The 14,740-nt window shown below is 51.4% G+C and overlaps 1 protein-coding gene across 1 annotated transcript in view; it reads right to left on the minus strand.

Annotated features, from left to right (window-relative positions):
- Positions 1-14,740, minus strand: part of ush2a (Usher syndrome 2A (autosomal recessive, mild)) — a 456,140-nt gene that overhangs the window by 91,954 nt on the left and 349,446 nt on the right. Inside the window, exon 62 of the mRNA XM_042330430.1 lies at positions 6,476-6,680. Coding sequence (XP_042186364.1) covers positions 6,476-6,680 — 205 coding nt within the window. The remainder of the gene's footprint in view (positions 1-6,475; positions 6,681-14,740) is intronic.

Consider the following 14,740-nt stretch of genomic DNA (forward strand, 5'->3'; position numbering starts at 1 on the left):
CTCCTCTCCTCCCTCTCTGTCTCCTCTCCTCCCTCTATGTCTCCTCTCCTCCCTCTCTGTCTCCTCTCCTCCCTCTCAGTCTCCTCTCCTCCCTCTTGGTCTCCTCTCCTCAATCTCTATCCCTCTCTGTCTCCTCTCCTCCCTCTCTGTCTCCTCTCCTCCCTCTATGTCTCCTCTCCTCCCTCTCTGTCTCCTCTCCTCCCTCTCAGTCTCCTCTCCTCCCTCTCAGTCTCCTCTCCTCCCTCTCTGTCTCCTCCCTCTCTGTCTCCTCTCCTCCCTCTCGGTCTCCTCTCCTCCCTCTCTCTCCCTCTCCTCTCCTCCCTCTAGGTCTCCTCTCCTCCCTCTCGGTCTCCTCTCCTCCCTCTCGGTCTCCTCTCATCCCACTCCTCTCCTCCCTCTCGGTCTCCTCTCCTCCCTCTGTCTCCTCTCCTCCCTCTCGGTCTCCTCTCCTCCCTCCCTCTCTGTCTCATCTCCTCTCCTCCCTCTCGGTCTCCTCTCCTCCCTCTCGGTCTCCTCTCCTCCCTCTCGGTCTCCTCTCCTCCCTCTCTCTCCCTCTCTGTCTCATCTCCTCTCCTCCCTCCCTCTCTCCTCTCCTCCCTCTCTCTCCCTCTCTGTCTCCTCTCCTCCCTCTGTCTCCTCTCCTCCCTCTCAGTCTCCTCTCCTCCCTCTCTGTCTCCTCTCCTCCCTCTCTCTCCCTCTCTGTCTCCTCTCCTCCCTCTCTGTCTCCTCTCCTCCCTCTCAGTCTCATCTCCTCCCTCTCTCTCGCCTCTCCTCCCTCTGTCTCCTCTCCTCCCTCTCTGTCCTCTCTCCTCCCTATTTGGCTCCTCTCCTACCTCTCTGTCTCCTCTCCTCCTTCTATGTCTCCTCTCATCCCACTCCTCACCTCCCTCTCGGTCTCCTCTCCTCCCTCTCGGTCTCCTTTCCTCCCTCTTGGTCTCCTCTCCTCCCTCTCTCTCCCTCTCTGTCTCCTCTCCTCTCTCTCTGTCTCCTCTCCTCCCTCTCTGTCTCCTCTCATCCCACTCCTCTCCTCCCTCTCGGTCTCCTCTCCTCCCTCTTTCTCCCTCTCTGTCTCCTCTCCTCCCTCTCGGTCTCCTCTCCTCCCTCCCTCTCTCTCCCTCTCTGTCTCATCTCCTCTCCTCCCTCCCTCTCTCTCCCTCTCTGTCTCATCTCCTCTCCTCCCTCTCTGTCTCCTCTCCTCCCTCTCGGTCTCCTCTCCTCCCTCTCGGTCTCCTCTCCTCCCTCTCGGTCTCCTCTCCTCCCTCTCTGTCTCCTCTCCTCAATCTCTATCCCTCTCTGTCTCCTCTCCTCCCTCTCTGTCTCCTCCTCCTCTCCTCCCTCTATGTCTCCTCTCCTCCCTCTCTGTCTCCTCTCCTCCCTCTCAGTCTCCTCTCCTCCCTCTCTGTCTCCTCTCCTCAATCTCTATCCCTCTCTGTCTCCTCTCCTCCCTCTCTGTCTCCTCTCCTCCCTCTATGTCTCCTCTCCTCCCTCTCTGTCTCCTCTCCTCCCTCTCAGTCTCCTCTCCTCCCTCTCAGTCTCCTCTCCTCCCTCTCTGTCTCCTCCCTCTCTGTCTCCTCTCCTCCCTCTCGGTCTCCTCTCCTCCCCCTCTCTCCCTCTCCTCTCCTCCCTCTCTGTCTCCTCTCCTCCCTCTCGGTCTCCTCTCCTCCCTCTCGGTCTCCTCTCATCCCACTCCTCTCCTCCCTCTCGGTCTCCTCTCCTCCCTCTGTCTCCTCTCCTCCCTCTCGGTCTCCTCTCCTCCCTCCCTCTCTGTCTCATCTCCTCTCCTCCCTCTCGGTCTCCTCTCCTCCCTCTCGGTCTCTTCTCCTCCCTCTCGGTCTCCTCTCCTCCCTCTCTCTCCCTCTCTGTCTCATCTCCTCTCCTCCCTCCCTCTCTCCTCTCCTCCCTCTCTCTCCCTCTGTCTCCTCTCCTCCCTCTCTGTCTCCTCTCCTCCCTCTCAGTCTCATCTCCTCCCTCTCTCTTGCCTCTCCTCCCTCTGTCTCCTCTCCTCCCTCTCTGTCCTCTCTCCTCCCTATTTGGCTCCTCTCCTACCTCTCTGTCTCCTCTCCTCCTTCTATGTCTCCTCTCATCCCACTCCTCACCTCCCTCTCGGTCTCCTCTCCTCCCTCTCGGTCTCCTTTCCTCCCTCTTGGTCTCCTCTCCTCCCTCTCTCTCCCTCTCTGTCTCCTCTCATCCCCTCCTCTCCTCCCTCTCGGTCTCCTCTCCTCCCTCTTTCTCCCTCTCTGTCTCCTCTCCTCCCTCTCAGTCTCCTCTCCTCCCTCCCTCTCTCTCCCTCTCTGTCTCATCTCCTCTCCTCCCTCCCTCTCTCTCTCCCTCTCTGTCTCATCTCCTCTCCTCCGTCTCTGTCTCCTCTCCTCCCTCTCGGTCTCCTCTCCTCCCTCTCGGTCTCCTCTCCTCCCTCTCGGTCTCCTCTCCTCCCTCTCTGTCTCCTCTCCTCAATCTCTATCCCTCTCTGTCTCCTCTCCTCCCTCTCTGTCTCCTCTCCTCCCTCTATGTCTCCTCTCCTCCCTCTCTGTCTCCTCTCCTCCCTCTCAGTCTCCTCTCCTCCCTCTCTGTCTCCTCTCCTCAATCTCTATCCCTCTCTGTCTCCTCTCCTCCCTCTCTGTCTCCTCTCCTCCCTCTATGTCTCCTCTCCTCCCTCTATGTCTCCTCTCCTCCCTCTCTGTCTCCTCCCTCTCTGTCTCCCTCTCCTCCCTCTCGGTCTCCTCTCCTCCCTCTCTCTCCCTCTCCTCTCCTCCCTCTCTGTCTCCTCTCCTCCCTCTCGGTCTCCTCTCCTCCCTCTCGGTCTCCTCTCATCCCCTCCTCTCCTCCCTCTCGGTCTCCTCTCCTCCCTCTGTCTCCTCTCCTCCCTCTCGGTCTCCTCTCCTCCCTCCCTCTCTGTCTCATCTCCTCTCCTCCCTCTCGGTCTCCTCTCCTCCCTCTCGGTCTCCTCTCCTCCCTCTCGGTCTCCTCTCCTCCCTCTCTCTCCCTCTCTGTCTCATCTCCTCTCCTCCCTCCCTCTCTCCTCTCCTCCCTCTTTCTCCCTCTCTGTCTCCTCTCCCTCCCTCTCTGTCTCCTCTCCTCCCTGTCTCCTCTCCTCCCTCTCGGTCTTCTCTCCTCCCTCTCGGTCTCCTCTCCTCCCTCCCTCTCTCTCCCTCTCTGTCTCATCTCCTCTCCTCCCTCCCTCTCTCTCCCTCTCTGTCTCATCTCCTCTCCGTCTCCTCTCCTCCCTCTCTGTCTCCTCTCCTCCCTCTCGGTCTCCTCTCCTCCCTCTCGGTCTCCTCTCCTCCCACTCCTCTCCTCCCTCTCGGTCTCCTCTCCTCCCTCTGTCTCCTCTCCTCCCTCTTGGTCTCCTCTCCTCCCTCTGTCTCCTCTCCTCCCTCTCGGTCTCCTCTCCTCCCTCCCTCTCTCTCCCTCTCTGTCTCATCTCTCCTCTCCCCCTCTCTGTCTCCTCTCATCCCTCTCGGTCTCCTCTCCTCCCTCTCGGTCTCCTCTCCTCCCTCTCCCTCCCTCTCTGTATCATCTCCTCTCCTCCCTCTCTGTCTCCTCTCCTCCCTCTCTCTCCCTCTCTGTCTCCTCTCCTCCCTCTCTGTCTCCTCTCCTCCCTCTCGGTCTCCTCTCCTCCCTCTCGGTCTCCTCTCCTCCCTCTCGGTCTTCTCTCCTCCCTCTCTGTCTTCTCTCCTCCCTCTATGTCTTCTCTCCTCCCTCTCTGTCTTCTCTCCTCCCTCTCTGTCCCCTCTCCTCCCTCTCTGTCCCCTCTCCTCCCTCTGCTTCCTCTCCTCCCTCTCAGTCTCCTCTCCTCCCTCTCAGTCTCCTCTCCTCCCTCTCTGTCTCCTCTCCTCCCTCTCTCTCCCTCTCTGTCTCCTCTCCTCCCTCTCTGTCTCCTCTCCTCCCTCTCTGTCTCCTCTCCTCCCTCTCAGTCTCATCTCCTCCCTCTCTCTCGCCTCTCCTCCCTCTGTCTCCTCTCCTCCCTCTCTGTCCTCTCTCCTCCCTATTTGGCTCCTCTCCTCCCTCTCTGTCTCCTCTCCTCCTTCTCTGTCTCCTCTCATCCCCTCCTCACCTCCCTCTCGGTCTCCTCTCCTCCCTCTTTCTCCCTCTCTGTCTCCTCTCCTCCCTCTCTCTCCCTCTCTGTCTCATCTCCTCTCCTCCCTCTGTCTCCTCTCCTCCATCTCTGTCTCTTCTCCTCCCTCTCGGTCTCCTCTCCTCCCTCTCTGTCTCCTCTCATCCCCTCCTCTCCTCCCTCTCTGTCTCCTCTCCTCCCTCACCCTCCCTCTCTGTCTCCTCTCCTTCCTGTCTCCTCTCCTCCCTCTCGGTCTCCTCTCCCCTCTCGGTCTCCTCTCCACCCTCTCTGTCTTCTCTCCTCCCTCTCTGTCTTCTCTCCTCCCTCTCTGTCTCCTCTCCTCCCTCTCTGTCTCCTCTCCTCCCTCCCTCTCTCTCCCTCTCTGTCTCATCTCCTCTCCTCCCTCCCTCCCTCTATCTCCCTCTCTGTCTCATCTCCTCTCCGTCTCCTCTCCTCCCTCTCGGTCTCCTCTCCTCCCTCTCGGTCTCCTCTCCTCCCTCTCGGCCTCCTCTCCTCCCTCTCTCTCCCTCTCTGTCTCATCTCCTCTCCTCCCTCCCTCTCTCTCCCTCTCTGTCTCATCTCCTCTCCTCCCTCTCTGTCTCCTCTCCTCCCTCTCTGTCTCCTCTCCTCCCTCTCGGTCTCCTCTCCTCCCTCTCTGTCTCCTCTCCTCCCTCTCGGTCTCCTCTCCTCCCTCTCGGTCTCCTCTCCTCCCTCTCGGTCTCCTCTCCTCCCTCTCTCTCCCTCTCTGTCTCATCTCCTCTCCTCCCTCCCTCTCTCTCCCTCTCTGTCTCATCTCCTCTCCTCCCTCTCTGTCTCCTCTCCTCCCTCTCTGTCTCCTCTCCTCCCTCTCGGTCTCCTCTCCTCCCTCTCGGTCTCCTCTCCTCCCTCTCGGTCTCCTCTCCTCCCTCTCTGTCTTCTCTCCTCCCTCTCTGTCTTCTCTCCTCCCTCCCTCTCCTCCCTCTCTGTCTCCTCTCCTCCCTCTGCCTCCTCTCCTCCCTCTCTGTCTCCTCTCCTCCCTCTCAGTCTCCTCTCCTCCCTCTCTCTCGCCTCTCCTCCCTCTGTCTCCTCTCCTCCCTCTCTGTCTCCTCTCCTCCCTCTCCTCTCCCATATTGTATGGATGAGGTCTCAGGTCTCTAGGAGAGCCATAGGTATGTAATTAGCATACAGAAGGAGGATATGCCTGTCTGTCTGGTTTAAACAGGACTAATATGGCAAGAGACTACTCAGTGGGGGGGGTGTGTGTGTGTGTGTGTGTGTGTGTGTGTGTGTGTGTGTGTGTATATCCTTGGCCTGGTAACTGATGGCTTGGGGCCAGCCACACTGCTCCTCTCCTGGGCAGATAAAAGAAGCCCCACAAATCCTCCAGCCCTGCCAGAGAGAGAGAGTGTGTGTGTGTGTGTTGGTGTATGTGTATGTGTGAGAGATCAATAGAGAAAGAGAGCGAGAGAGCCTATCTGAGTGAGTGAGTGAGTGAGTGAGTGAGTGAGTGAGTGTATGTGTGCGAGCATGCTAAGAGTGTGTCAGTATGTGTTTCTGTGTGCTTGTGTGTATGAATGAAGAAGCATAGATCAGAGGCCTCTGTGTGAGTGTGAGGGGAAGGGCTGGCTCATGGCGGGAATCCAGTGTAAATTCAGTCATTAGATTGCTTCCAGAAACAGTATGCATAAATAAACACAGGACAGCGAGGACGAGAGGAGGCGGGGAGAGGAGAGGACGAGAGAAGGTGGGGAGAGGAGGAGAGTGGAGAGGAGGGGAAAGGAATAGAGGAGAGGGAGAGGAGGAGGTGGAGGGGAAAGGAGAAGAGGACAAAAGGAGGGGAGAGGAAAGGAGCGATGAAAGGAGCAGGGGAGGAGGAAAGGAGCGAGGGAGAGGATGAAAGGAGGGGGGGAGGGGAGGAGGTGGGAGATGAGGGAGAGAGGAGGAGGAGGGAGGGGGAGAGGATGAGAGGAGGTGGGAGATGAGGGGGATGGGGAGAGGAGGAGAGGAGGAGGGGAGGAGGAGGAGGAGGAGGAGGAGGGGATGGGTTGCGGAGAGGAGGAGGGAGGGAGGGGGATGGGGAGGAGGGAGGAGGAGGAGGAGGAGGGGATGGGGAGAGGAGAGGAGGAGGGAGGAGGAGGAGAAAGGCGCAGAGGGAGAGGATGGAGGATGAAAGGAGGAGAGGAGGAGAGGGAGGGATGAGAGGAGGTGGGAGAGGAGAGGGAAGGGAGGAGGAGGGAGAGGAGGGAGAGGAGAGTGAAAGCATGTATCCAACCATCTCAGTGGTCTTCTGAAGGGGGGACTTGTGTGTGTGTGTAATAGTGTGTGTGTAATCCTTAGTAGTATTTTTGTCTGCATTGTACAGTAGGAGTGCTGACACCATACTCTGTATACATTGGTATGTGTGTGTATGTGTGCATACGTGTGTGTGTGTTTGGGTTGTACCTGTAACAGTGTAGTTGAGCGGCCCATCCGAGGGTGTGTGAGTGAGTATTGTCCCAGTGCTAGTCATGTTGATGTGGTAGAGTCGTATGATACCATTGGCTTTAGAGGGAGGGGCCCAGCTGAGCCTTAGAGAGCCAGGACCCAGAGCTGTAACTATGGGAGAACCCACTTCCTCTGGTACCCCCTGCACAGTAACAGCCAGGACCTAGAGAGAGGGAGAGAGAGACCTGTTAGTCACTGACACATACAAGAGAAACAGAATGCTCGGAACATGACATCATTACCTACCTACGCAATGACTCTGTATATAGCTTTCTGTCTTATTCCTTATTTATCCCGTTTTCTTTATTATATATACTACCGGTCAAACGTTTCAGAACATCTACTCATTCAAGGGGTTTTCTTATATTTGAGATTCTTCAAATAGCCACCCTTTTCCTTGATGACAGCTTTGCACACTCTTGGCATTCTTTCAATCAGCTTCACCTTGAATACTTTTCCACCAGTCTTGAAGGAGTTCCCACATATGCTGAGCATTTGTTGGCTGCTTTTCCGTCACTCTGCGGTCCGACTCATCCCAAACCATCTCAATTGGGTTGAGGTCGGGTGATTGTGGAGGCCAGGTCATCTGATGCAGCACTCATCACTCTTCTTATTGGTCAAATAGCCCTTACACAGCCTGGATGTGTGTTGGGTCATTTCCTGTTGAAAAACAAATGACAGTCCCACTAAGCGCAAACCAGATGGGATGGCGTATCGCTGCAGAATGCTGTGGTAGCCATGCTGGTTTGGAATCTGACATCACCGACAACGATGAGAGAACTGGCAGTGTGGTGCCAGGACAACAACCTCTCCCTCAATGTGAACAAGACAAAGGAGCTGATCGTGGACTACAGGAAAAGGCGGGCCAAACAGGCCCCCATTAACATCAACGAGGCCGTAGTGGAGCGGGTTAAGAATTTCAAGTTCCTTGGTGTCCACGTCACCAACGATCTATCATGGTCCAAACACACCAAGACAGTTGTGAAAAAGGCACCACAAAACCTTGTCCCCCTCAGGAGACTGAAAAGATTTGGCATGGGTCCCCAGATCCTCAAAATGTTCTACAGCTGCACCATCGAGAGCAACCTGACCGGTTCCATCACCGCCTGGTATGGCAACTGCTCAGCATCTGACCGTAATGTGCTACAGAAGGTAGTGTGTACTGCCCAGTACATCACTGGGGCCAAGCTTCCTGCAATCCAGGACCTAGATAATAGTCAGTGTCAGAGGAAGGCCCATAAAATTGTCAGAGACTCCAGTCACCCAAGTCATAGTCGGTTTTCTCTGCTAACGCACGGTAAGCGGTACCAGAGCACCAAGTCTAGGACCAAAAGGCTCCTTAACAGCTTCTACCCCCAAGCCATAAGACTGGAGAACAATTAATCAAATGGCCTCCCAGACTATTACTTTTTACACTGCTGCAACTCGCTGTTTATTATCTATGCATAGTAACTTCACCCCTACCTACATGTACAAATGACCTCTAACCTGTACCCCGCACACTGACTCTGTACCGGTACCCCCTGTATATAGCCTTGTTATTGTTATGTTATTGTGTAAATTTTGATTATTTTTTACTTTAGTCTATTTGGTAAATATTTTCTTAACTCTTTTTGAACTGCTCGTTTGGTTAAGGGCTTGTAAGTAAGCATTTCACTGTAAGGTCCACACTTGCATGTGACAAATAAAGTTTGATTTGATTTGGTTAAGTGTGCCTTGAATTCTAAATAAATCACAGACAGTGTCACCAGCAAAGCACCCCCACACCATCACACCTCCTCCTCCATGCTTTACGGTGGGAAATACACATGCGGAGATCATCCATTCACCCACACCGTGTAACACAAAGACACGGCGGTTGGAACCAAAACCTCCAATTTGGACTCCAGACCAAAGAACACATTTCCACCAGTCTAATGTCCATTGCTCGTGTTTCTTGGCCCAAGCAAGTCTCTTCTTCTTATTGGTGTCCTTTAGTAGTGGTTTCTTTGCAGCAATTCGACCACGAAGGCCTGATTCACACAGTCTTCTCACTCTGGGTCTTCCATTCCTGTGGCGGTCTTCATGAGAGCCAGTGTCATCATAGCGCTTGATGGTTTTTGCGACTACACTTGTTCCGTATTGACTGACCGTCATGTCTTAAAGTAATGATGGACTGTCATTTCTCTTTGCTTATTTGAGCTGTTCTTGCCATAATATGGAGTTGGTCTTTTAACAAATAGGGCTATCTTTTGTATACCACCCCTACCTTGTCATAACACAACTGGTTGAGAGAATGCCAAGAGTGTGCAAAGCTGTCATCAAGGCAAAGGGTGGCGATTTGAAGAATCTCAAATATAAAATATATTTGGATTTGTTTAACACTTTTTTGTTACTACATGATTTCAGAAGTGTTATTTCATAGTTTTGATGTCTTCAATATTATTCTACAATGTAGAAAATAGTAAAAATAAAGAAAAATGAGTAGGTGAATGAGTAGGTGTGTCCAAACTTTTGACCGGTAGTGTAAATATAATTTAAAAAGGGGAGTAGAATTCCACTTTCCGTGTGTATTTCCCTGGTCGATAAAGACATGACGGAACCAGAGGGGAGATAGATAAGAGAGGATACAAGGAAAGAGGAAAGTGATTGACCCAGGCATTGAACCAGCTGCACTACAGCACCATTTGAAGGTTTTACTATTTTCAAGGCTCAAATTATATATGGTTGTATCTGACCAGCCAGTTGCTCTGGATGAGAATATGTGCTAAATGACTCAATTCAAAGGGGAAACAACAACAACAACACCAAACAAAGTGTGTAAACTTTGCACCCGGTGTGAACGTTTAGTGACTGTCGAGTGAGCAAAGAGAATTACCTGGCAATCTGGTCCTCAAGGTAGCAGGGATATCCTGGTCTAATAGAATGTCACTACTGTTTCCCTCTGCTGTCCCACACCCTGACACACTATTAGGACAAGACCACAACACCTAGTTACCACGCTGTTCTCCCCCTCCTATCCCTCCCTTTGTTACATTCAATTCTTCTCTGTTTCTCCCTTTTCCCCATCACCCCCTTTCTCCTTCTCTCTCTGACCCTTTCCATTCTCTTCACTTACCCTCTCCCTGGTCTATCTTTCTCCCTCTTCTCCCTTTCTATCTCTCACACCTCCCCCAACTCTGACTCTTTCTCTTCCCTGCACTTTATCTCTCTCTCTCTCTTTCATCTCTCTCTTTCTCTTCCCTGCACTTTCTCTCTCTCTGACCCTTTTTGTTACTTTCACTTCTACCACCCTCCTCTCTGGTCTCTCTCTACCTCCCCTCTCTGGTCTCTCTCTACCTCCCCTCTCTGGCCTCTCTCTGCCCCCCCCTCTCTGGTCTCTCTCTACCCCCGCCTCTCTGGTCTCTCTCTACCCCCCTCTCTGGTCTCTCTCTATCCCCCATCACTCTCTACCTCCCCTCTCTCTCTACCCCCCATCTCTCTCTACCTCTCCCTCTCTGGTCTCTCTCTACCCCCCTCCCCCTTGCTGGTCTCTCTCTACCCCTCATCTCTCTCTACCTCCCCTCTCTGGTCTCTCTCTACCTCCTCTCTCTGGTCTCTCTCTACCCCCATCACTTATCTACCTCCCCTCTCTGGTTTCTCTCTGCCCCCCATCTCTCTCTACCTCTCCCTCTCTGGTCTCTCTCTACCTCCGCCTCGCTGGTCTCTCTCTACCCCCCATCTCTCTCTACCTCCCTCTCTGGTCTCTCTCTACCTCCCCTCTCTGGTCTCTCTCTACCTCCCCTCTCTGGCCTCTCTCTACCCCCCTCTCTGGCCTCTCTCTACCCCCCTCTCTGGTCTCTCTCTACCTCCCCCTCGCTGGTCTCTCTCTACCCCCCATCTCTCTCTACCTCCCCTCTCTGGTCTCTCTCTACCTCCCCTCTCTGGTCTCTCTCTGGTCTCTGGAGGGAGCGAGGGAGGGATGAAGGACCATGGTTAAGTGAATGACCAGATTACATCAGTGTATTCCGTCGTCATGGCAGCAAGCTCCGGTGTGTGTGTGTAATTGATGTGGTTGTGTATTGGTTTAGCTTGGGTTAGGCCATAATTGGGACTGTTTGGCCAATCCAAACAGGTGTACAAACTAATCCACCTCACTCACTCAGGGCCGCTGTGTGTGTACGTGTGTGCAGGCTTGTTCTAGACCACTCTCTCTCTCCCTACCTACCTACCTCTCTTTCTGTCAGTCCAGGGGTTTGTATACAGGGCCAGTCTCCAGACAGAAGAGTGTGCTGTTAGCAACATAATTAGATCTAAAATTAGCCAAAAGCCAGAAAGACAGTTTTCATCTGGGCTTTCATCACCTATAAGCCCAAGAAATTAATTATTGTGTGATATCAGTGGAGTCCCAGAGAGATAGCTGGGCCTCTGTTCTCAAGCCATTAAGCTGCTATCAGGAATATCATGTCTGCTCAGCACTCCTGAACCCACCAGAGAGGAGAGAGAATATTTGACCAACACATGGTTAGCAGATGTTCAGTAGGAGAGTCAAATCAAATCAATTTATTTATGTAGCTTCTAGTTCGACAATCAGTAATATGAGCAAGTGCTGTACTAGACAATTCCAAAAAAAACCCCTTATACACAGCTGAATCTAAGGGGATAAAGAACCAAACAGCAAGCAAGGATGTATGAATGAGTGATGGTACAGGCCAAAACATAGGAAGAAACCTAGATGATAGAGAACCAGGCTATGTAAGGGGTGGCCAAGTCCTCTTCTGGCTAGTGATACATGAGATTATAACAGAACATCGATGCCAAGATGTTCAAATGTTCATAAATGACCAGCATGGTCGAATAATAATAAGGCATTGTTTAAAGTGGCTAGTTGAAACTTTAGCAGCAGCACAGTCAATTGGATGATTAAAGTGGCTGGAGCAGCAGCATGGCCAGGTGGTAAGGACAGCAAGGAGCCATCAATGTCAGTGGTAGTCCTAACAGGCATGGTCCAGGGCTCAGGTCATGAAACTGGAACAGCAGCATGGCCAGGTGGACTGGGGACAGCTGAGTCATCATGTCAGGTAGTCCTGGAGCTCAGGTCCTAGGGCTCAGGTCCTCCGAGAGAGAGAAAGAAAGAGAAAAGGAGAGAATTAGAGACGCACACTTAGATTCACACAGGACACCGAATAGGACAGGAGAAGTACTCCAGATATAATAAACTGACCCCAGCCCCCCGACACAAACTACTGCAGCATAAATACTGGAGGCTGAGACAGGAGGGGTCAGGAGACACTGTGGCCCCATCCGAGGTCACCCCCGGACAGGGCCAAACAGGAAGGATATAACCCCACCCACTTTGCCAAAGCACAGCCCCCACACCACTAGAGGGATATCTTCAACCACCAACCTACCATCCTGAGACAAGGCTGAGTATAGCCCACAAAGATCTCCGCCACGGCACAACCCAAGAGGCGGGGCGCCAACCCAGACAGGATGACCACAACAGTGAATCAACCCACTCAGGTGACGCACCCCTCCAGGGACTTGCATGAGAGAGCCCCAGTAAGCCAGTGACCCAGCCCCTGTAATAGGGTTAGAGGCAGAGAATCCCAGTGGAAAGAGGGGAACCGGCCAGGCAGAGACAGCAAGGGCGGTTCGTTGCTCCAGAGCCTTTCCGTTCACCTTCCCACTCCTGGGCCAGACTACACTCAATCATATGATCCACTGAAGAGATGAGTCTTCAGTAAAGACTTAAAGGTTGAGACCGAGTTTGCGTCTCTGACATGGGTAGGCAGACCGTTCCATAAAAATGGAGCTCTATAGGGAGAAAGCCCTGCCTCCAGCTGTTTGCTTAGAAATTTAGGGACAATTAGGAGGCCTGCGTCTTGTGACCGTAGCGTACGTGTAGGTATGACGGCAGGACCAAATCAGAGAGATAGGTAGGAGCAAGCCCATGTAATGCTTTGTAGGTTAGCAGTAAAACCTTGAAATCAGCCCTTGCTTTGACAGGAAGCCAGTGTAGAGAGGCTAGCACTGGAGTAATATGATCAAATTTTTTGGTTCTAGTCAGGATTCTAGCAGCCGTATTTAGCACTAACTGAAGTTTATTTAGTGCTTTATCGGGTAGCCGGAAAATAGAGCATTGCAGTAGTCTAACCTAGAAGTGACAAAAGCATGGATTAATTTTTCTGCATCATTTTTGGACAGAAAGTTTCTGATTTTTGCAATGTTACGTAGATGGAAAAAAAGATGTCCTTGAAATGGTCTTGATATGTTCTTCAAAAGAGAGATCAGGGTCCAGAGTAACGCCGAGGTCCTTCACAGTTTTATTTGAGACGACTGTACAACCATTAAGATTAATTGTCAGATTCAACAGAAGATCTCTTTGTTTCTTGGGACCTAGAACAAGCATCTCTGTTTTGTCCGAGTTTAATAGTAGAATGTTTGCAGCCATCCACTTCCTTATGTCTGAAACACATGCTTCTAGCGAGGGCAATTTTGGGCTTCACCATGTTTCATTGAAATGTACAGCTGTGTTTCATCCGCATAGCAGTGAAAGTTTACATTATGTTTTGAATAACATCCCCAAGAGGTAAAATATATAGTGAGAACAATAGTGGTCCTCAAAACGGAACCTTGGAACACCGGAATTTACAGTTGATTTGTCAGAGGACAAACCATTCACAGAGACAAACTGATATCTTTCCGACAGATAAGATCTAAACCAGGCCAGAACTTGTCCGTGTAGACCAATTTGGGTTTCCAATCTCTCCAAAAGAATGTGGTGATCGATGGTATCAAAAGCGGCACTAAGGTCAATATGCACGAGGACAGATGCAGAGCCTCGGTCCGATGCCATTAAAATGTCATTTACCACCTTCACAAGTGCCGTCTCAGTGCTATGATGGGGTCTAAAACCAGACTGAAGCATTTCGTATACATTGTTTGTCTTCAGGAAGGCAGTGAGTTGCTGAGCAACAGCCTTCTCTAAAATCTTTGAGAGGAATGGAAGATTCGATATAGGCCGATAGTTTTTATATTTTCTGGGTCAAGGTTTGGCTTTTTCAAGAGAGGCTTTATTACTGCCACTTTTAGTGAGTTTGGTACACATCCAGTGGATAGAGAGCCGTTTATTTGTTCAACATAGCCTTGTTAAAAGTACAGGAAGCAGCTCTTTCAGTAGTTTAGTTGGAATAGGGTCCAGTATGCAGCTTGAAGGTTTAGAGCCATGATTATTTTCATCATTGTGTCAAGAGATATAGTACTAAAACACTTGAGCGTCTCTCTTGATCCTAGGTCCTGGCAGAGTAATGCAGACTCAGGACATTTGAGGTTTGGAATTCTACGCAGGTTGAAAGAAGTCCGTAATTTGCTTTCTAATAATCATAATCTTTTCCTCAAAGAAGTTCATGAATTTATCACTGCTAAAGTGAAAGTCATCCTCTCTTGGGGAATGCTGCTTTTTAGTTCTTGCGACAGTATCAAACCCGCTGGGAATTTCGGGTTGTTCTTATTTTCCTCAATTAAGTTAGAAAAATAGGAGATCGTTACAGCAGTAAATGGCTCTTCGGTACTGCTACGGTACTGTCTTTCATCAAGCGTCGGAAGACTTCCAGTTTGGTGTGGCGCCATTTCCGGCGGCCAATCTTCTGGAAGCTTGCCAGAAGCTCGGGTATTTTCTGTGTACCAGGAGCTAGTTTCTTATGAGAAATTTTTTTTTTTTGGGGTGCAACTGCATCCACTCGGTTACACTGGCAAGGCAGAATTGAGATCCTCAGTTAGGTGGTTAACTGATTTTTAATAGTGAGTAGGCACCTGAGCATATTCAGTAGTTTAGCAGTGTTTATATAGTACAGACACCTGGGGCACTATTGTTGGATTAGCAGTGTTTATATAGTACAGACACCTAGCACTATTGTTGGATTAGCAGTGACCCATGGTTAGGTAGGACACACGGAAGGAACAACAGTAGTGATACATGGTTATGTAGGACACAAGATATCTGTTGATAGGAACAACAGTAGTGATACATGGTTAGGTAGGACACAAGATATCTGTTAGATAGGAACAACAGTAGTGACACATGGTTAGGTAGGACACAAGATATCTGTTAGATAGGAACAACAGTAGTGATACATGGTTAGGTAGGACACAAGATATCTGTTAGATAGGAACAACAGTAGTGATACATGGTTAGGTAGGACACAGGGAGATATCTGTTAGATAGATAGGAACAACAGTAGTGATACATGGTTAGGTAGGACA

The sequence above is a fragment of the Oncorhynchus tshawytscha genome, linkage group LG11 (genome assembly GCF_018296145.1).
Source record: "Oncorhynchus tshawytscha isolate Ot180627B linkage group LG11, Otsh_v2.0, whole genome shotgun sequence".
NCBI lineage: Eukaryota > Metazoa > Chordata > Actinopteri > Salmoniformes > Salmonidae > Oncorhynchus > Oncorhynchus tshawytscha.